Raw genomic sequence first — 23,164 nt, 5'->3', positions numbered from 1 at the left:
CAGTGTAGTTGGTTAATTTTTCCTCCCTTCCCTCTAGCTTTTCTATCCTTTTCCGTGGGTTCCCACTTTTTCTTCCAGGGCCTTCAGTAGTATTTCCTCCTCTGGGGTTTCTTTTTACCTTAGCTATCCCTCTCTTGTCTCCCTTCCTTCTGGTAAGGTAGTTTTTCTATATCCTCCTCCCTGTAGGGAGTGCAGGTGGTGTTAGTGTATGTGTACATGTATATGTGCTTCATTTCCAAAATGTCTTAGAAGTCTTTGGGCTTTAAAAGATGCTTCTCATGCAGTCAGAAAATGGCCCAATCCAACTCGCACGAGGAGTGCATTTATTGCCTTAGAGAGTCATCTGGAGGTAGAATGTGATTTTTTTGTTGCATTAAACCGCAAGGCTCTCATGGATCGCAGGAGTAAACTCCTGTTAAAGGACTTGTTAGAGGGGTCCTCTAGCCTCTGGCTCCCCCTCTAAGCCCCCGGCGGATCCCAAAAGGAAGACCTCCTCTTCTTCCTCGAGGATTTCCCCTTCAAAAAAAATGAGTCTCTCTGATTTAAGGTCCCTGAATCCGAGCAGATCCTTCGATCCGAGCCCAGCTTCTTTGGCTGTGGATCTGGGCCCTTCCACTCAGAGAGCCTTGAATCAGTCTGTTGGGTCCGAGGCCTTGGATTTTCAGAGGCCCTTGGATGCAACTCTGTGCAAGCTGCCTTTTGATTCAGCCCATCTGTCGGATCCATCTTCGGCACTGACTGAACCATTGCATCCATCCAAGTCTTTAGATCCGAAGATTATATCAGATCTGGTAATCATTGACAGCTCCACCTCAAGTTCCAGGAGTTCGGATCCAAGGCATAAGAGTCGGTCTCCCTCCCGAAACTGCAGGGCAGTGTCAAAGTCTCAGGCCAGGTCAGGACATTCTTCGGTATCCTCCAGGTCTTCCAGAAGTCTGCTTCCACAGATATGGACAGGATGATGAGTTTTCTCAAGACCCCAATTGAGTTGTTCTTGTTACCATCCCCAGCTCAGTTGCCCAGAGGATTTCTACCATCCATGGGACTACACTCTCCTTATCTGACCAACCCAAGTTTTGATCACCAGGATCAGAGCATTCCCTTTGAGAGGCCGATGGTGTCGGGTATCAGTTCCTTTCCAACACCGTCAGGGTTCCAGGTGGGCTCTGTTTCCACCCTCGGAACTGGTTGTGCCTTGGCCCATTGAGGTCTATGCTGGTTCCCGGGTGGGAGGGGTCAGGCCCGGAATTTAAAGACAAGTACATCCCTTTGGGAGCCTCCACTCTGGACAGCATGGGGCCTATATCATCTGTTGAAGGTGCTACGTCTGGGTTCCTCCTTCCTTCCCAGGTGGCTGCGGTCGTAGGAGAGGAGAGGGAGGGCCTTGTCCGTCCATTGGCCTTCCAGGCAGCAGAGAAGACTTTCTCTGTTTGGGCACTTACCTCTTCTTCATCTCTAGATCCTCCCCAGTCCCTCCCAACATTGGCCGGCGAGCCCTCATCATCCTTCCAGGGTTGGCCATCCAGTGAGCACCTTCAGATGAGTGTGACCCCACTTGGGTTCCCTCCTCTTCCGAGTCCTCCCCAGATCCTGCCGTGGAGGAGCCCCTTTGGAAGAGGACATGCGAGAGGGGGCACTTAGACTTCCCTAGAGAGCCCCTCACTGAGAACATGGATTTTGAGGAGGGAGACTGGTCCCCCAGACTTCTATCTGAGGAAGTGTCCTTTGCAGACATCCTTGAGATTCTAAAGCAAAGAGGTGGTTGGTCCTCACCCACCCCATCTTCAGAGGAATCAGTGTTCCTGAAGACCTTCAGGACAGGCCCATCTTCTACCTTGGACATTCCTCCTGCCGAAGAGCTCGTAGAACTCCTCAACAACAGGACATGGATGGAGCCAGACCCAATGGATCTAGTTCCTAAAAAGGTAGACAAATTTCTTAGTCCCCTAAAGGATAAAACTTTTTGGAGTAAGGGCGTCCCTATTGATGCCATCGTAGTGGCCGCAGCTATGGAGATGGAGCTTGCAGAGCTCCATGGTCCATCCCTCGAACAGGGAGTCTCGGGCAATTGACTGCTTTAATAAGTGTGTGTTTGCCTCAGCTACATTCGGACTGAGATCAACCAACTACATGGCACATTTTACCCGGCTTCAGAGGGATTTGGTCTCGGAACTGACCATCTCACTTTCAGAGTTGCTGCCTCTGAAGAGTCATAAATTGATCTCTATGAAGCCATCCACTCTAACTTCCCTGGCTAATGCTTCGACAAGGGTTGATATCCAGTGCAGCTGCGACACAAGCATTGCCATTAGACTGCATGCATGGCTTTGCCTTTGTGGGTTTGTGGAACCCTTTAAGGAGTCTTTTACTAATGCCCCTTTCAGGTCTACCTTGTTTGGTCCCTCTATCAGAGGCATTGACCCGCAGTGAGCAGGAGGGGAAGAATCTGTCTGCAGTGGGGAAAGAAAGTTCTGTACTCCCCAATGATACTTTTCCAAGAATCAGAGGGGTAGTAAGAAAGTTTGGTTCCGCAGAGCTCAGTCCCCCTTCCAGGATCTCCACAAGAATTTTCTTCTGGCCAGGGTAGGGGATAGAATGGCAGATGCCACCCCAGAGGCAGAGAGAGTGTCCACAGAACCAGGGCTCCTGGGAACCCTTCTTGGAGAAGCCCACTCAGCGCTCTTGAAGCATTGCCCAGCTGTCCTGCCGTGGAGTTGGAGGACTCCTCTCCCTTCACCCACTAGCCTGGACAAATATCACCTTAGATCAGTGGGTGTTAAAGATAATTTCCAGGGGGTTATTTCATACCCTTTTGTCAGCCCCCTCCAATTCCAAAAACTCTTCTAGACATTCCACCTTGTCAAAGGGAGTTCACCAACCACGAGGTCCAAGACGTTCTTCTAAAAAGAGCCATCCAAGAGGTCCCAACAGGACAATGAGTGTCCAGAACTTACTCTTGCTTCTTTTTGGTGACGGAAAAGACCAGGGACCTGCATCCCATTTTGGACCTCAGCGAGTTGAAACCGTCAGTCAAGAAGTCCAAGTTCTGGATAGTCACTGTATAGTCCAGTCTGCCTCTTCTGCGCAAGGACAGTTGGATGTGCTCAGTGGATCTCAAGGACATGTACTATCATATCAAAATCGACAGATGCTCCAGGAGATACCTGTGCTTTCGGTTAGGGGGCAGTCACTACTAGTTCAGAGCCCTGCCCTTTGGACTCACCACAGCCCTGTGGGTGTTTACCAAATGCATGGCAGTGGTGGCAGCTCATCTCCAACTGCAAGGATTCCAGGTCTTTCCATATCTGAACAATAGGCTCCTCATGGCCCCCACAAGGCATCAACTGTTTATGGTCTCAGACTATACCGTCCACCTCTTTCACGATCTTGGCATTACAGTCAACCTCTACAAGTCAGATCTTTCCCTGTGTCAGAGCCTAGAGTGTATAGGGGTTCTTTTAGATACGGTGTCAGAGACTGCAGCACTCCCTCCTCGCCGAGTTCAGATCATTCGGGACCAGGTCCATCAGTGGCTGATGCTCAGTCATCCCACAGTTCACTTAATCTTGCAGGTGCTAGGTTCACTGGCGGCTGCTGTCCGGCTAGTGACTCTTGCCAGGTATCACATGAGGGTCCTGCAATGGACCTTGGCAGTTCAGTAGTCTCCTCAGGTTCACCCCATGTCCGTGACTTTTAGGATCTCTCAGGTGTGCAAAAAACACCTTGCTTGATGGCTTCAAACTCAGGATCTGATCCTAGGCAAACGCTTTTGTCTTTCCCAACCCAAGGCCATGGTGACCACAGACGCCTCCCTGGTGGGGTGGGGAGCATTTTTGGGGGAAGGACGGTTCAAGGCACATGGTCCCCTATAGAGACCAAATTTCACATAAATGTCCTGGAGGTGAGAGTAGTCCAAACGCTGCAAGCCTTTGATGAGTGTCTCCCTCTCGGGACTATTTCAGTTCAAATGGACAATACGGCAGTGGTCTGGTACATCAACAAGCAGGAGGGAACATGGTCTTCTCCCCTGTGCAGAGAGGCTATGAGAATTTGGGAATGGGTGATGTCCTCCAGGTACTTTCTTATTGCAGCACACACCCCCGGCAGGTCTAACGTGTTAGTCGACCAACTCAGCAGGTCTATCTTGAGTCCTTGTGAATGGTCTCTGAATCTGTCAGTGGCACATCAGATTTTCGACCAGTTGGGGTCGTCTTTGCTGCAATCTGTTTGCTTCCCCTGCCAACTACAAATGCAGCAATTAATTTGCCCTGATCCCCCCCATCGGTGGAGTCTCCCAGGGATGCTGCAGTTCGCAACTTGCTGTCGGGGCTCCTATATGTCTACCCTCCAACTCCCATCATTCGCAAAGTTTTGCAGAAAGCCCATTGCCTGAAGACCTCTCTCATCCTCATTGCTGCCTTTTGACCTCATCAGGCATGGTTCTCCCTGCTTTGGTCTAATCTCCTGTATTCTTCCTGGATATTGGATCCCATCCTGGATCTCATTTCCTACTCTTGGGGGCTTCCTCTTCCTGACCTTCTGACTGTTCGTCTAACCACATGGTTCCTCCAATTCCAGCGATCCTTTCCCAGTACCGGCTTTCTTCTCTGGTGAAGACTATTATCTTAGCTTCTCAAAAACCATCTACTAAGAAGGTATATTCTAGCAAGTGGAAAAGATTCTCAATTTGGGCCAGACAATGAAATCTAGACCCTTTTTCAGCCCCTATTCCTGACATCCAGTTATTTTTGGCTTCTCTGTTTCAGGAAGGGGCCAGTTTCTCCACGATTAAACTCCAGTTGGCGGCCACCTCAAATTTCCATGTGAATGAGGGTCCCACTTTTTCTTCGACTGTGTAAGGCCTTTCTCAAAGGGGTATTTCTCCTTGGACCTCTTATCAAAGATCCCTCCCCGCCATGGGATCTTACTCTGGTGTTGAAGTCTTTGACGCAAAAGACCTTTGAGCCCACAGGATCTTCTGATCTTGCATTCCTGTCCTGGATGATGGGCTTCTTGGTGGACATTACTTCTGCCAAGAGAGTTTCCGAGTTGCAGGCTCTTAGCATTAAGCCCCCTTTTATGGTCTTCCACAAGGATAGCGTATCTCTCAGGACTAATCTTCGTTCATTCCTAAGATAGCTTCGGAAGCCAATCTTAACCAATCTGTTCAGCTTCCTGTGTTCTTCGCTAATTTCTCTAATAATTGTTTGGATGCCCATAGACAGTTGTGATTTTTATTTTAAGAAGACAGGAATTTTGAAAGTCGGATCAGCTCTTTGTAGCCTTCTCTCAGGTCAGAAAAGGTCTGGCAGTTACCATGGTATCAATTTCCTATTGGATCGCCAGCTATATTGCCTTCATTTATGACAGCAAGCACATGGCACTTTCCAGACCAGTTAAAGCTCACTCTACTAGGTTTGTGGCAGCTACGTTTGCCTTTTTGGCTAAGATTTCATTGGATGAGATTTGCGCTGCTGCTACTTGGTCTGATCCCCACACCATTATTACACATTAGTTGGATGTGGTGTCCGGGAACAGGGATTCATGTGGTTCCTCTGTGCTCCAGTATATCCGTAGCCTCCCAGGGTTCATAATAGCTGGTGATGCTGACCCATCTGTGATGAATAATGACACTGATAGCATCAGATGAAGAGTTATGTACTTACCATAACTTGGAATCTGTGCTATCCAGTGTCATTATTCATCACATTCCCACCCTCCAACCCCCTTCATTCTGGAGATCTGGTAGGTGTAGAGGGATGTCTTCCTTTAAGGACTTTCTAGTATTATAAGTAGTCCAGACTGCTTTTCCTCTATCCCGCATTCTCGATCTGAGGGTCGTAGGTCAGCGAAGGATTATGGGAAGGGGAGGAGCTTGAGCTCTGGATCTGTCCTTCAGTTGCCGTCTTGGATCCAAAACCCATCCATGATGAATAATGACACCGGATAGCACAGATTCCAAGTTATGGTAAGCACATAACTCTTTATTTAAAGGATGCCTAATATCACATTCATATATATCTATATATATATATATATATATATAGATATATATATAGATATATATATATAGATATATATATATAGATATATATATATATATAGATATATAGATATATATATATATATATATATATATATATATTCTCGGATATCAAACATTTTTTAAGGTTTTCTTGTCTGGATTGCACTTTCAGTTCTCTTCATTACCCTTTCAGTTATCCACTGCGGTGAGGGTGTACACAAAGTGCCTAGCTGCAGTGATAGCCTGTTATAGACAAAAATGTTGATATTTTTCTTTGATGACTTGTTTATCTTTGTAGTCTTTTTCAAAGTGTTGAGAATCTCTTATTTGGGCAAAAGATACTTCTTCATAGCCCCTGGGTTTCCATGAGAGCGTTCAAGAAACTTTGTACTCCACCACACAAGATTGTATTCTTGGGGTACATTCTGGGTACATGAAAGCAGGAGTGTGGCACTGAATCAAGAGAGTTGGCAACAGTTAACACGATACCCTGACGCCATGTAGAAAAATGGGGAAAAAAGGGTGCTGATGATGATTCTGGCTACATCAGTTCAGAGAGCTTTTCCTCCCAATGAAGAAGATTCAATGGTACCTGAAATATGTATGGTCCCAACATTACCCCCCACCCCCGACTTTTCGAATTCTGTTTTTTAGATTTGCAAAAAGGGTACTCTTTTGGTGGAGAGATGAGCTTTATCCAAGTCCAGCTCCATTTCAGTCTGTAGCAACAGAAGCCTCTGACTTTTTGGGGGTATGTATTTTGGAGGTAAAAATTCTTGGTCTTTGGAAGAAAAAAAACAATAAAACACACCAACATCAAAGAGATTTTGGCAGTAATAAAAGCAGTCAACACACTGGACCACAGTGTTGTGGCACATATAAACATGGGTTCCAAGTCATACCGTCTGTATGTATGGAGATTTGCCATGGGAGCCTAGGATGTAGCAATTCAGCACAATCTTATTCTTCTGCAGGAGTCTTACATTCTGCCAGAGCAATGCGACATGTTGCAGTCTCACAAGTCTCACCTTTACTTTTCTTTATTGTTCCTTTTTTTTCATAGGTGCTCCAAGACACACAGATGTGGATCACATCAGGGAAGAACTAATTCAAATTGAACATGTGGATTCGGTAGAAAACCTAAACGTCTGGTCTCTGACTGGAGGCAAAACTGCTGCTATAGTACATCTACAGCTAAGTAAGTGCTGGGACTTATTTTCTTTGTTTATAATTAATGTTTGTCTTTTCAGCTTTTCCCTGTTAGGGGTTGCCACAGTGGAACCCTGGTCCGCTAATTATTGGCAATAGATTTTTTTTTTATGGTGCCGAGTTGCCAGCCCGACGCCCAACCTTCAACGAAGGCACTCCCATTCACGCATGTCTTTTGAACGCCACTCGACCACGGGGAGGACATGCAGACTCCACACAGAAGGCACTCCAGCTGAAAATCGAACAGGAGAACCTCTTGCTGCTACCGCTGCACCACTGCGGCTCTTTGTTTATAATTAATATATGTATTTTCATTTTACAACTGTACAGGTTTAACTCGGAATGGCCCAAGTCGGAATTACTCTTTCATCAGCACTGTTGAAAGCAGATAAAGCATACCTGTTAAAACTATTAGTGTAAAGCAGTTTATCTGAGTAATACAATTCTGAAACTTGTATGTCTGCTTGGCAGCATATTTTCATGTCTGCATTGTGTGTGTTTGCTAAAATGTATACTGTTGCAGTTAATTACTGTAAGACTGTTTTGGTGCATCATTAATGAAAACAGAAATAACTGCATTCATCATAATGGCTGAGGATTGCCCAGATTATAATAGCACAAATTCATATTGGCATAAATTTATGTCATCTTCACTGGTAGAACTCTTGTGCACATATTACTGATGAATAAAGCTCTTGCTGTGCCCCAGGCAACTCCAGTTTGACTTGTGGTATGGGTGCTTAGAGGGACCTTGTAGATCAGGATGGGAGTGAGTGGCCCGAATTGATTCGCCCATTCTTGGGGGCAGAAGGCAGCCTAGACTTGTTGCAGTAACAGCATTGAGCTAGGTGAGCTCTTTGCTACAAGTAGTTTACTGCTTGGTCAGAAGGTTGAACATTAAAGGAAGCACTCATGGACCTCCTGAAGGCAGGAGTTGTGGAGTTTGCAAGGCTCCTGTGAGGTGGGGGTGAGGGCACACTCCAAGACTACTGCTCTGCCAGCATCCTTTATTTCCTCATCTGCCCAGACATGGATCTGGTTGAGCTCTGTAGAGGCTGTGGTGATTCTGGTAGTTCTGATGAATAAGAAGAGGAATTATCTGATGGCGAACTGCAATGAGAAAATAAAATTCAAGCCTCTGTGTTCAAGGCTGCACAGTGATGAAAATGAGCAAGCATGCACAGAAACAGAGTTCCTGGATTTTTACAAGAATGGAGTTTCTGCACTTAAATTTAAATTTGATCTCTAAAATCAATTATTTATAATGACTCAAACAACAAAAATTATAACCTCTAATAGTTACTGAGGAAAATACAAAACTGTCCAGCTCCCATCCAAGCTTTAAGTAAATAAACCGTTCAGCATTAGCATTGCAAAGTATAGATTTAGGGAGTGTCTTGTACTGTTGTTGTAAAAGTTGTGTTATCTTGTGTCTAAGTTTATCTGATGATCTAAGGGTCCTGGGATTGGTATTTATTTGCACTAGGTTGTAGAGTGCAGGACAGGTTTCAGGTTTGTGGATGATGGAATGGGCAGTGGTGAGCTGATTGAGCAATAACAGATTGGGAAATTCAAGCCAGTGTAATTTTTGAAGAGCAAGGCAATGATGGCTCATGTTGGGTATATTAGCAGCAGATTTTGCTAATTTGTTATAGCAGGAATCAAGTAGATGTAAATCAGACTTGTGCAGGTTAGTGAAAATTTGAGAACAGTAGAGAAGAGTAGGTAAGAGGTGGGATCTGGCTGTGGCTAGTCTGAAATTAAACTTAATTAAATTAGTGTAGCTAACAGCTGTAGCATAGTCTCCAGATACAGGTTTGCTGCTTTTGGGTCTGTTTGGAGTGGCGGTTGTATTCTGAGCACATTTTCCAAGTCATCTTTGATTGGATTGGGGCCGTTATGCACCCTAGTGAGGGAAGTGTGCTGATTGGAACCTGTCTGGTGATGGGTGATTGGTCAAGGTCTTGGAGTATGCACCCACATTGGTTCTTTTGAGTTTAAATATTTTTTTAAGTTTTTAGCTTCTAGTATTTAAGCCCCACGTTTGAGTGGGTTTTGCTTGTTTGAACCGAGCTGAATTGAAGTGGGCTACCAGCCCCAACTCTGAGTTGAGATACCAGATGACTAGAGTCTTTGAGCTTCTTAAAAAACATAAGATGTTATGTGATCCTATCTCGCCTACATTCCGTACTGATGGGCTCGGAGCCGATCCTCGGCTCCGACTCGGCATGCTATGCTATAGAGCGAAGCCTCTTATTGGCTGAGCTATTCTCTATCCCAGGATGCACTACCACTACTCCCCCAGATCTCGTTTGCCGCTTACAAACTAGGACGTGGTCTCAAACTTGGCTGAGCTAAGTACTGTTTTTTTCTAAAGTTTTCCTGTCAGGAAATTCTTTATTCTTACCCAAAAGCTGTTTTAACAGCTATCGTTGTACGCGTGTATTTTGGTACATTTTTTGTGGTAAATTGTGTGTTTGTTTAAGGGAAAGGTTTCCCGTTTAAGTTAGAGGGGCCTTCCCCTATTCTTCAGCTAGTTTCTCTTATTTTAAGGAGGTCAAGTACCTGTTTAAGTTAGAGGGTTCTTGGCCCTCCTTTTTAGTGTTTGTGATATTGTCTTGTATCGTAAAAAAAAAAAAAAAAAAAAAAAAAAAAATTTTTTTTGTATTTTGCTTTAACATCGTGTTCTGACTAGATAGTGCTTCTTTTTCCACTGTTTACTGGCTAATTCAAAGGCATTATGTCAAAAGAACATAGACTCTCAGGGTTCAAAAAGTGCACGAGGTGCGGTTATAAAATGTCTATAACCGATGACCACTCCTTGTGCGTATATTGTTTAGGCGCCAAGCACCTACAGGAGTCCTGCAGCGTGTGTCACGCCTTTTCCTTTGGAGTCCTCCAAGAGAGGAAGAATAAATTGATCTTGAAAGGGCTGATTAAACCCTCCTTCAAGGAAGCCTTATCTTCCTCATCCTCTCCAACTAAGAAAAAGAAAGCGTCGGCTCCGACCAGCCCGTCAGAACCGACTGCTAAGAAATCCAGGCAGGCTTCTCCATCGGCTCCACGGACTTCGGAGCCGAGGGCGGAATGGTCTGCCTTGATGCCCCCAGTCTCGACTCCTCTGGTTTCGGAGCCGAGAACTGGGGCTTCGAAAGGCGGGTCACCATCGGCTCCACTGATTTTGGAGCCGATGAGGGTTGCCGGCTCAGACTCTTCCCCTTCGGCGCCGAAGCCCTCCTCAGCACCGAGGGAAATTGTTTTGGAATCTTCCTCGGCACCGATACTGGTAGAGTCCATTCGGAGCCGGTCCCCCAGTCTTTTGGAGCCGATGGAGAAGTCGGTTCGGACCCGATCGATTTCCTCTAGATCTTCCAAGATGTCTGATTCGGACATCGACAGGGTGCTCCTAAGACTGTTTCAGTCTCCTGTGTTCCAGAAATTAGTTTCGGCTCCAGCCCATTCGGCTTCGGAGCCGATGGACCACCCTGTAGTTCTGGTTCCTCCTCCAACAGCCTCGGCACCGTTGGAGCCAGTGCTGGTGGAGCCGATGGAGGTTTTCGGGTCGGCCCCGACCCTTACTCCAACCCCGGCTCTCGAGTCAGAGTTCGGTACACGGACCTCCTCTGTCGGCCCCGGGGGGGGACGCTTCGGGACTGATGTTTTCGGTTCCAAGCTTTCCTCTCGGTGCGTCGGCTGCGGGGGTACCGTCTGCTCTTGTGGCCAAGGGGGTTGGACCTTCCCAGGATTCTGGTTGTCCGGCCTTCAGGGCCATGAGGAGTGCGTTAGCCAAATCTTCTTTGGCTACCTCCACGGTCTCACCGGCACCTTCCCTACATACGGAGACTGGGTCTTTGGCAGTCCCCATGTCCTTAGACAGCAGAGCCCCAGGGCCTGAGGTCACCCCCACTGGGGGTTCCCCCCCTCCTGGAGGTCCCTCTGAAGCTTCTTCAGAGGAGCCCCCAAGGAAAAGATCGTGCAAGAGGAAGCACGTCGACTCCCTCGATGAGTCTCACACGTCAGACACTGATCTTGATGATGCAGAGGGGTCCCCTAAGTCGTCCTCAGATGATGTCTCCTTCGCAGACATCTTGGAAGCCCTCAAACAACGAGGCGGCTGGCTGTCCAAACCCCCTTCTGCTGATGAGTCAGTGTTCCTTAAGGCCTTCGGGGCTCAGCCCTCCGCCTCCTGGGTGTCTCCGCCCTTCGACAAGCTCCTAGATTTGATCTGTCGAAGGGTGTGGGAACATCCAGATTCTGTGGAACCGGTGCTTGCTCGCCCAAATAAGTTCCTATCAGCACCCCCAGAGAAGGAGTTTTTGACAAAAGGTGTGGCTGTAGATGCCTTGGTGGTGGCATCTGTTACCCAGCAAGATGTAGCAGAGGCTTCGACGTCCGTCCATCCTCCTAATAAGGAGTCTAGGAGCATGGATCGGTACGGGAAGCGCACCCTTAGTTCAGCGGCCTTTACCTTAAGGTCCCTGAACTATTTAACGCACTTCACCAGGTTTCAGAGGGATCTGATCAAGGAGCTTTCAGATACCCTCTTGGGTAACCTACCTGAGCAGCTGGCCCAGACGGTTGGCTCACAGTTGGCTATGCTGTCATCCATATCAAACTCGTCCATGAGGCTCATTTCATATGCGGCCGAAGGGGCGAGTAGAGCGGCGGGTACGGGTATTGCTCTACGGAGGCAAGCCTGGCTCCGCCTGTGTCATTTTGCGGAAGCCTTTAAGTCTTCCTTTGCCAACGCTCCCTTTGATGGGTCCTCTTTGTTTGGACCCAAGGTAAAGGACACATTGACCCGCTGCGAGCAAGAAGGTAAGACTTTGACTGCCGTAGGGGCACGATTTTCCACTCCCTTTCGGCCTTATCCCAATGCGAAAGAGGAGGGAAAATGTGGTTCCGTAGATCCCAGAAGTCTTATCCCTCGCAGCAGGACGATCCCCCTTCTAGAGGCAGAGGAGGGGGAAATTTTTCTGGAAGACGCCGTCCCAGAGGCGGCAGAGGCCCCCGCAACACTGGAGACTGCGAGTCCTTTCGTGGCTCTTCAGCCTTCCACAATCCCTGAAGGATTGCCCGACTGTGCAGCTCCGGAGCCAGTCGGGGGTCGTTTTTCGAGGCACCTGAAAGCCTGGGAAGGTGTCACTCAGGACCGATGGGTGCTTCGAATTATCGCCGGAGGTTACGCCATCCCCTTTTCTCACTCCCCTCCTCGACCCAAGAAAATCCCGGACCCGTCACCCAGTCAACGGGAAATTGCAGCCTTAGAAGTCTCAAAGCTGCTTCGAAAAGGAGTCATCCAACCAGACCCGCAGACCAGATCGGATTAGGGACTTACTCAAGATTCTTTTTGGTGCCAAAAAAGACCGGGGACTTGAGGCCCATTTTGGCTCTCAGCAGTCTAAACCGTTCAGTCAAAAAGTCCAAGTTCCGAATGGTCACCTTACAATCCATTCCCCCACTGCTGGAGAAAGGTGTTTGGATGTGCTCCATAGATCTCAAGGATGCCTATTACCACATTCTGGTAGATCAGGCATCCAGGAGACATTTGCGCTTTAGCCTAGGAGACAGTCCTTTTCAGTTCCGTGCGCTGCCCTTTGGTCTCACCACAGCCTCCAGGGTGTTCACCAAATGTTTGGCGGTCGTGACTGCTCACCTGAGGAGTCTAGGATTCCAGGTGTTTCCGTATTTGGACGACTGGCTCCTAACTGCCACCTCCAGGCGTCTACTATTGCAGAACCTACAAGCCACAATATCACTAGGCACTTCCCTTGGGATCACCTTCAGTTGGCCAAAGTCTGTGTTGCTGCCATCTCAACGCATAAGACTCATCGGAGTAGAAATAGACTCAAACCAAATGCGGGTCTACCTTCCTACAGAAAGGATACAAAACCATACAGGCTCAAGTCCGAGCCTTGCTTCTCAGATCCAGAGCTCCAGCCAGGATGGTCTTGCAGCTATTGGGATTTATGTCGGCCACGGTTCTTCTAGTCCCCCTAGCAAGGTTGCATATGAGAATTCTCCAGTGGCTTCTTTCGACACAGTGGTCCTTTCAGGATCTCCCGCTCAGTCACCTCATACGGATCACGGAAACTTGCAAACGGGACCTTCGCTGGTGGCTGGTGCCCTCCAATCTGGATCAGGGTCGACCCTTTGTTCCACCTCCTCCTGTGGCCACTTTGACCACGGACGCCTCCCAGATGGGGTGGGGGGGCATTCCCTGGGCAGGTCAGTCCAAGGCAAATGGCATTCAGAAGAGAGTCTTCTTCATATCAACATTTTGGAAATGAGGGCGGTGCTTCTATCTTTACAAGCCCTCCACGATTACCTCCCTCAGGGCGTAATTGCCATTCACTCCGACAACATGTCAGTGGTCTGGTATCTGAACAAGCAGGGAGGAACCAGATCCTACCCTCTTTGCAGAGAGGCCATGAGAGTCTGGGAATGGGCAGTGGCGACCAGACGTTTTCTGATAGCAACTCATATCCCTGGCAAATCCAACACGATAGCCGACAGACTAAGCAGAACTATCCTTTCTCCTCACGAGTGGTCTCTGAACAATGCAGTGACAACTCAAATCTTCAGCAGATGGGGAATTCCTTGTTGCGACCTCTTCGCAACCCCACTGAACGCGAAGTGCAGAAAGTTCTTCTCCCTCACTCCAGCTCCGGGGAAGAGTCCTATGGACGCACTAGCCCATCCTTGGCCAACCGGCTTGCTATACACCTTCCCCCCAGTTCCCCTCCTCCCCAGAGTGATCCAAAAGGCGTCTCTCTTGGGGAGCAAAATGATCTTAGTTGCTCCTTACTGGCCTCGTCAGGTATGGTTCCCCTGTCTTTGGAAATATGCACTGGACGGTCCATGGTTCCTAGATCAGATCCCAGACCTATTGATACATCAGTCGGGACTACTCCACCAGTCCCTTCACACTTTGAAGTTAACAGCTTGGCTCCTCCTCTTCCGACTATAGTCAGGAATCATATCTTAGACCCGGAAGTCATACATATCTTATCTTCGGCCCACAAGTCTATCACTAAGAAATTGTATACTAGCAAATGGAAGAGATTTGCTATTTGGGCTCAACTCCGGGGTCTGGATCCCATCACTATTCCTGTATCGGAAGTCCTAAAATTTCTAACTTCCCTTTTCAATCAAGGTTTTTCAGTCTCTACCATCAAGGTCCAATTGGCAGCTATTTCAAATTTTCATGAATCTATAAACCCACCTTTAATGAGCAACAGATTGTGTAAAACCTTCATGAAAGGTGCTGCGCTTTTACGACCTCAGATTTCTCATCCTGCTCCTCCGTGGGATCTCAATGTGGTGTTACGTGCCTTAACCTCCTCCCCCTTCGAACCGGCAGCAACATGTGATTTGAAATTTCTATCATGGAAAACTTCTTTTCTGGTCGCGATTACTTCTGCCAGAAGAGTTTCAGAGCTTCAGGCTCTATCTGTAAAACATCCGTACCTGGTTTTTCATAAAGATAGAGTCTCTCTCAGGCCTAATCCATCCTTTGTCCCTAAAGTTTGTTCCAGTTTTTGCCTGCAACAGTCATTAGAACTTCCAGTTTTCTTTCCAAAGTACTCGAACAAAGCAGAATTCATATTCCACACATTGGTTGTCCACAGGCAATTGCGTTTTTATTTAGACAGGACCAAACAAACAAGGAAAACAGATAAATTGTTTGTGTCCTTTTCGGATAATAAATTGGGCAAAGCCGTCACAAAGGTCACTATTGCCAAATGGATCAGGGACTGTATTAGTCAAGCTTATTCCTCTTCTAATAAAGAGCTTACGACCTCTGTCAAAGCTCACTCTACAAGAGCTATGGCTACTTCTATAGCATTCCATTCTAAGCTTGCCATTAGTGACATTTGTGCTGCGGCTACGTGGTCTTCCCCGCACACTTTCATTTCCCACTACAAATTAGATGTGGCATCCCGAGGGCGAGCTTCATTTGGTTCTACAGTGCTCAGGAGTGTTTTCCAGTGAGCCACCCAGGATTTAGGTGCTAGGGACGCTGTCCCATCAGTACGGAATGTAGGCGAGATAGGATCACACAACATCTTTTAGTTATGTACTCACCATAACTTTAGATGTTTGGGATCCATCTCACCTACATTCCCAATAACCCACCCTCCTTCCCCCTTCCTTGGAGATCAGAAGAGATTGGACGGTCCGATTCTATTGTTTCATCTTGAAACATCTGGCAATGTTATATAAACAAGTTGTGTGTGTGCATGAATGCGAACAAACAAGATCTGGGGGAGTAGTGGTGGTGCATCCTGGGATAGAGAATAGCTCAGCCAATAAGAGGCTTCGCTCTATAGCATAGCGTGCCGAGTCGGAGCCGAGGATCGGCTCCGAGCCCATCAGTACGGAATGTAGGCGAGATGGATCCCAAACATCTAAAGTTATGGTGAGTACATAACTAAAAGTTGCCTGTTTTTGCTTGATTGTTCTGTTTGCTGCACTTTTATTGTGTTCTGCTTATTTAATACTGTTTTTAACTCCATCTACTTTCTAATGCCTTAACCTTTTTTCCCCCTCATCTGGATACACATGGGTCATACTTTCTAAAAAACATTATGTACTTCTACATCCTTAATTACTCCCATCCTACTGAACAATTTTTCCAAAACCTATGCTTGTTTCTTACTTTCTAATCCTCTGCCTCACATTCTACCCCAATTCTACCTGAAAAAAGTTATATTAGTCTAACTAGTGTAGCACATTGTTTTATTATTATTTGTATCTACCTCTTTTGTACTTATTTAGTATGTCATATTTTATTGTATGATTTCATACTTGCCAATACCTTGTTCATGAATAATGTCCAATTTCCTTGTTCATGTATAATGTCAAACTTTCTTGTACATTTTGGAGCTTTTCTCCCCCGGCTTCCGCTGAAAATGGGTTCCTGACTCATTCGGACTTTCCCAGTAAACAAACATTAAGTAAATAAATAGAATAATATTGTAAACTAAACTGCACAGTTTGTACTGCATTTGTCTGCCTCACTGTGCCTGCTAAATCAAATTTTGTTGCTGTTTTCACTGTTTGCAAACCTTTTCTTGCTATTTTCACTGATTGCAAAGCTTTTGTTGTTACTTTTCAGTGTTTGTGAAGCATCTGTTTTTTGTTCCGTTTTCCCCACCAAGCAGTGTTTTAAATAACTGATTTGTTTGCTGTTTAAAACATTCTTTCATGTCTCCTTGCTGTTTTTCTTCTATTTAACACATTGTGTCTCACTGCTGTTTTTCTGCAGTTTAAAACATTAGTGTTTCCCACCTAAATTAGTTTAGCTAGCAATTATAGCATAGTCCACATACAGGTTTGCTACATCTTGGTCTGTTTATAATGGCTGTTGTATTCTGAGCATATTTTCCAAGCCATCTTTGATTGGAAGGGAGCCCTTCTGCACCATTGTGAGAAGTTTGCTGATTGGAACTTGTCTGGTGATGGGTGTTTGGTCTAAGGTTGGAGTAAGCACCCTCATTGGCTCTTTTGAGTTTAAAGTTTTTAGTTTTTTAGCCTCTGGTATTTGCACTCTGCATTTGAGTGGGTTTCTGCTTGTTTGTACGTTGTGCAGCACCGTGCACTGCTGCACTATTTTGCTCCATGGCTGGACACACAATTTCGACAATTCTTCTTAGATACAGCTATAGTATATTAGTGTAATCCTCATATTTAGTACATTTCCGGTCTAAAACATATTGCTAGTGACCTGTGACCTATTAAACCACAGCCCAAAACCCAGTCAGAAATACCCATCTACAGAGCACCTCCTAGATCAGTCCTGAAGGCACCCTCTTTGTGATAGCAGTTCTTCAAACCTGGCATTATGGACAGTTGGACTACCCGTTTCTCCTGCCAGCTTTGTTGACTTCGATCTCCTGAAGCAGTGTAGCAACTGCCTCATGTACAGTGACCGCCCTCTACTAATAACTCACTCTAATACAGAGTGCGAGAGATGCATCCACACCAAGAATCATGAATCCCTGCTCTCTAGCTGTCAAAATAGTAGCACTGAAGAGATTGTCGACTCACCCACCATTACTCACGCACATAGTGCCACTACTCATACACACAGTGCGCATCCAGCACATAAATCAACATACGCAGAGGTGTCCTCAAAAAACTTACTGAAACACCAGAAACTTCCAAAACACAAGACTGCTACAACTAACACAGTTTCCACAGCACCCAACACACCTAGCAGCACCAGTGTGTCTCACCTACCAAGCCATTAAGGAATAACACTCATAAACCAGATTTTCTTGTCATTGGAGATTCCACAGTGAGAGTGACAGATGTCCCACTCACCAGGTTAGATAAGGAGAAAGTCACAGTCAGCTGCCTGTCCACTATCAAGATTCGTCAGATCACTCATGCATTCAAGTCTCTTGGCATCAACTACCATTATGACTCTGGCATAGCTCATGTTGGAGTGAATGACCTGAGATGTACCTCACTGGGCTATTTATTTTTTTTATTTATTTACATTTGTTAACCAGGTAATATCTGACTGGGCCATGCAGCCCGTTTTCAGTGGAGACCCAAGGTGAAAATCTCCAAACAAAAAGTACATAGAAAAATCTTTAGTTGCAAGATACAACAAAGTAAATACAGTAATTATTGGATTAGGTTAACAGTGTAGTGAGATTCAGAATTATATAATTGACATAATATATCTCTTGTATTAAAACATAATACAAAATTTGAAAGAATTACAAAAAAACTGGAATGATATAAGTGTTTTTTTTACAGCAGAAGTAGAAAGAGTAATTCGTAGGAGAGCAGGAAAATAAAGGTTGGAGAGTGTATACTCTGCTGTAGGGAAGAGTAAGTAACTGAAGATAGTAAGAATTATCCTGGGACTGTACAGGAGCATAGCCAGTGTTAAGGTGCTCTTTTAGTAGTAGTTTGAACTTGTGACTGGGTTTTTTACAATGTGTTAGAGGAGTGAGTTCCAGGTTTTGACTAGTTTGTTTGAGCAGAGGGAGTCTCCATAGACGTTATTTGATTTAGTTACCTTTAGAATTAATTTGTCAGATTTTCTAAGGGATCTAGGGATAGAGTTTTGTTGAACTATATCAATGAGAGCAGGACAGTTGTTGGGATTGTGGATTATACTGTGAGCACTAGTTAGTTGAGAGATAATAGGCTAGGTAGTTCAATTCATTTTAGTTGATGACTGGCGTAACAGTAGTGAGACTTATGGGATAAATTAACGTCAAAGTATGCTATTTTGTTATAGCAGCTTTCTAGGTTAAGTCGGTTTTGTGCAGTTTGGTAAAGATTTTGGAGCAGTAAAGGAGGGTAGATAGGTGGGATCTTGCAGTAGCTAGTCTGGCGTTGTTGGTTCGAAAAGATTTAGCCTTGTAGAGTGAGCCAAGTTTGCAGTGAATTTTAAATGTCAGGGATATGTGTTTATCGAATTTTAGACAATCATCTATTGTTATACCTAGTAATTTAGTTTGACTAACTGGTTCAGTTTTTGTACCATTGGAAGAGAAGATGGAGATAGGGGGTGGACTATTAATAGTTTTATTGTAACCAAAAACCATCAGCTTAGTTGTGTTAGGGTTTAGTATTAGTTGGTTGTGAGAGAGATAGCTTTCGATGTCTTGTAGAGATTTTTGTGTTTTATCTTGGAGTTCCTGAAATGTAGGGGCAGAGCAAATAGGAGAGGTGTCATCAGCGTATTGAATGATGGAGGCAAGCTGAGTAGAGGAAGTGTGGTTATTGGTAAATAAAATGGAGTAGGGGTACAAGGACAGAACCTTGGGGTACTCTGATAGAAATGGGAGAATGGGGAAGAGTTTATTTTCCCATTTGGTAGACTGCTGCTGATTGGAAAGGTAGCTATGAAACCAGTTAAGGGATGTTGGGGCTGAGGTTATATTCAGCAAGCTTGTTTAGAAGAGTTTGGTGTGATACTGCATTGAAAGCTCTGGACATATTGAGGAGAATAGAGGAGACTAGATGGCCTTCATTTTTGAGGAGGTTTACAGTATTAGTGAAACTAAGTACAACAGTATTGGTACTGTGTGTAGGACGGAAGGCATGTTGTGAGTTAGATAGAAGGTTGTTCTTAAGGAAGTGGTTGGGGAGTTGTTGAATGCATTTTTCTAGGATCTTGACTAATAAGAGAGAATAGTGATGGGTTGGTAGTTGAAGTCAGTAGAGGGATCACCTTAGTGTAGCGGGATAATGTTGTTGTTGTCTTTCGGCTTTTCCTGGTTAGGGGTCGCCACAGCGGAACTCCGGTCCGCTAATGATTGGTAGTAGATTTTGACTAACGCTGAGGTGCCAGCTCGACGTTCAACCTTCAACGAAAGCACACCCATTTACGCATGTCTTTCGATATGTGATGTTTTCCAGAGTAGAGGGACATACTGTTCTGAGATAGAGCAGTTGATTAAAATAGATGTTGGACAGGAGATAGCAACTAGTTTTAGAAATGCAGTTGTGACGTGATTGGCAGCGAAGAGAACTAGGTTTTAGTCTAAGGAGCTTTTTATGTAACTGGTTGGAATGGGCTTAATGTAGAAAGAGTTGGGATTAGAAGCTGTGAAGGTGGGTACTGTTAATGTGTTTGAGTTACTACTTTAAGGGAGGCTATTGAATTAATGAAGTGAGTGTTAAACTGAGTTGCTATACAGTCAGTGGTATTGCTAGTTGCTGCTGCTGGGGTCAGAGGTTTTCCTGGTTTAGGAGGTCATTTATACATTTCTAAAATTTTGGGGGATTTTTCTGGTGTTTTTAGTTAAGATGTTTTAAAGTATATTTTTGTCATGTGTTTTTTCTTAGACTGACGTATTAGTTGCTGATATGCTGTGAAGGAATCTTTGTTTTTGATACTTTGGTAATGTGACCAGACCCTGTACCTTTCTTTTACAAGTAATTTAGTGGCTTTAGTTAGCCAAGGTAGTTGTTTGGCTTTGGTGCGTATCTTTCTAATGGGAGCTACGTTATTTAGTACGTCAAGGAATGTTTTGTTAAAATATTTTACAGCAAGGTCTAACTGGAAATGTTTTAAAGGTGACCAGTCACATTGTTCATTAAAGCGATCCCTGGGGTAAACTTTCTGTTTCCCATCTTACTCGTCAAGGGTTTCTCTTGAAAAGGGTTAGTGAGGAGCTCTGCCTAATGTAGATTGGACTCTTGTTCCAGAGCTTGGGAAGTCTCTGGGACAGGAATCTATCCCTCCAGCGCATCCTATTTATTGTTGTGGTGAGGTTTAGATCCCTGGAGCACGTGGCTCGAGGGGATATGGTTTTCTTTAGGTGGAGCATGTCCATCAATTCTGGGTTGGACATGGCCTTGAATGTCAGGCAGAGATCACCGTTGAGTAGGCAGTATGCAACTGAGTACAGCTGAGGCTTCTTCAGTCGAGCTGCATAGGGCATCTGCTTGAGGCCAGTGATCCTCTTGGTGAGGTACTTCTGTGGTCTTTCCAGTTGTTGCAGGTGTCTTGTAAGGCACATCCCAAATGGGGCATTGTACTCTATTATGGGTCTGATGAGTGATGCATAGAGGGGCCCAATGACCTCTTTCGATCTGGATGCAAACCCTTTTGTGATTAGGTGGGCCACATAGAAGGATTTTCTAACCACTTTGCCAATGTGATTATCAAAGGAGAGGTTACTATCTACTTGGGTCCCCAGATCCCTTATTACGTCTTCCGTATTCAGGGGGCTACCACCTATGTGGTAGTTTGTGTTTACTTTGTTTTTTCCAAAGGGGATGATTATGCACTTTTTGGCGTTTAGCTTGAGACCATGGTTTTGACACCAGGTATCTGTCTCAGTGAGACCCTTTTGGAGGATGTCTGTGTCAGCCGGAGAGTCAATTATAGCTCCTAGTTTGCAGTCGTCTGCGAACTTGATCAGCCATAGTCCTCCTGTGCTTGCCTGTACCTCTGAGAAGTATATGCTGTACAGGAAGGGTCCTAGGACTGAGCCCTGGGGAACACCACTTGTAACAGGTTTAGAGTCAGACCTAGCTCCCGCAACTCTTACCATGTGGTTCTGTCCGTGAGCCAGTTGGCAACCCATCTCGTGACATAGGGGTTTATGTTCAGGCTGGTGAGCTTGTCTATAATACCTGTGTGAGGAATGGTGTCGAAGGCCTTTGCAAGGTCTAGGTAGGCTGTGTGGACCAACTTTCTGTTGTCTATAGCCTTGGTAACTGTCTCAAAGAAATTCACCAGGTTTAGGAGGCATGATCTGCCCTTAAAGCCAAACTGGGTAGGGTCCAGTGTTTGGAGGTTTCCAATGTCTCTTTTAATGATCCATGATGATGCGCTCCATAGCTTTGCAGAACAAGCTAGTCAGGCTTATAGGGCGATAGTTCCCAGGGTCCATTGTGGCTCCACCTTTGTGGAGTGGAATAACTGTTGCTGTGCACCACTCTGTGGGCACATAGCCTGTGGAGAGGCTGAGTGTAAACAGTGTGTTTAGGTGAGGGGTTAGTTCATCTTTGAGCTTGTGTAGGACACAGCCTGGGACACCGTCCGGTCCCATTGTTGATGCTGTGTTTTTGGCTTTGGAGAGGGCTGTTTTAACCTGAGTGTCTGTGATTTCAGGGGCACTACATTCTTCTGGTATAGTTATGGGCCCTTTTTTGGGGTGAGAGGGGGGTGAAGTTTGCACTGAACCTGTCTGCCAGGATGTTGGCTATATCGGTCGGTTCAGTGTATTTTGTGCCATTCTGCACTAACTCCGAGCAGATCTGAGAATTGGCGCTTAGATTCTTGACATAGCTAAAGAATGCCTTGTGGTTATCTTTGGAGTCCATGGCAATTTTTCTTTCAAAGCTAGCCTTGGATGGGTTTATGAGGGAACGTAGTTTCTTGCTGATACTGATCAGGGATGTCTTCCCTTCTTGGGATTTTACTTTTTTCTGTACTAGTTTCCTCCTTCTATTGTATAGCTTGTTTATGGCAGGGGTCCACCAGACTGGTTTCCTTTTCTTAGAGGAGTGAGTTTTTTTTTTTTTTTTTTTTGGGATAGCACAATCCATGCATTCTTGTAGGTGCCCGTACAGTGCATTAGTAAAGGATTTAGCAGCTTGGACAGTGTTATCCTTTAGCATGGGGGCTTTGAAACTTCCCAACTTAGTCTTAAGTAACGTGAAGTTTGCTTTTGAAAAGTTTTTCACTGTGGTTTCTTTGACCGGGGGTGGTGGTGGAATGTGGATATCCAGAGTGATTAGTTTATGGTCAGATCTAACCAGTGAGGGGTTTACCTCCGGTGTGGAACACCAGTCACCCATGTTGGCGATGACCAGGTCCAATATGTTGTCACCTCTGGTGAGGGTGTTGACCAGTTGATCCAGGGCATTTGAGTTTATAAATTCTAGGAAATGTTGGGCAAGGGAGTTTGTTCTTGAGTAGTTCTCCCAGTTAATGTTTGGGTAATTGAAATCACCCAATATCAGGGTGTTTGGTAGGACCTTTGTTTCCCAGTGTTTCCAGGAATGTGGAGTGGGGGGGTCCTGGGGACATGGTGGGTGATCTGTAGCAAGCTATAATTTGAATAACAGTTTTGCCCATTGTTAGTTGCACGTGGATGATCTCTGAAGCATTGTGCTGTGCCACTAACCTGGAGGTGTGGTATCCTTGATGAATATGGATACTCCCCCGCTTTTTGTATTTCGGTCCGGGTTTTGTGGCCGAAATGTATGGTATGAGTTGTAGTACAGAGTTGTTGTAGTGTAGAGTTGAATGTAGAGGGGGAGAAGTCTTTTTTTTTTCTTCTGTGGATGTAATTAAATATGATGATACTAGGTTCATGCAGTTGTTTCCTGAGAAGAAGGGGGTGCGTTAGTGGTCACTAAGTGAAATCTGGAAGGCAGCCTGCTTGGTAACTTAGGTTAGGTTTATTTGTTAGAATCCAATCTAGTGTTCATTGCTTTTTG

At 45.5% G+C, this 23,164-nt stretch overlaps 1 protein-coding gene across 5 annotated transcripts in view; it reads left to right on the top strand.

Moving 5' to 3' along the window:
* Positions 1-23,164, top strand: part of SLC30A4 (solute carrier family 30 member 4) — a 583,377-nt gene that overhangs the window by 398,947 nt on the left and 161,266 nt on the right. For all 5 annotated transcript variants that reach the window (XM_044077632.1, XM_044077630.1, XM_044077629.1 and 2 more), the window contains exon 7: positions 7,089-7,223. In XM_044077632.1, coding sequence (XP_043933567.1) covers positions 7,089-7,223 — 135 coding nt within the window. The remainder of the gene's footprint in view (positions 1-7,088; positions 7,224-23,164) is intronic.

This window comes from Protopterus annectens, chromosome 7.part0, assembly GCF_019279795.1.
Source record: "Protopterus annectens isolate FY-2018-M chromosome 7.part0, PAN1.0, whole genome shotgun sequence".
In the NCBI taxonomy this organism is placed as follows: domain Eukaryota; kingdom Metazoa; phylum Chordata; order Ceratodontiformes; family Protopteridae; genus Protopterus; species Protopterus annectens.
The sequence above is the reverse complement of the archived record's forward strand: the minus strand, read 5'-3'. Positions and strand labels throughout refer to the sequence as shown.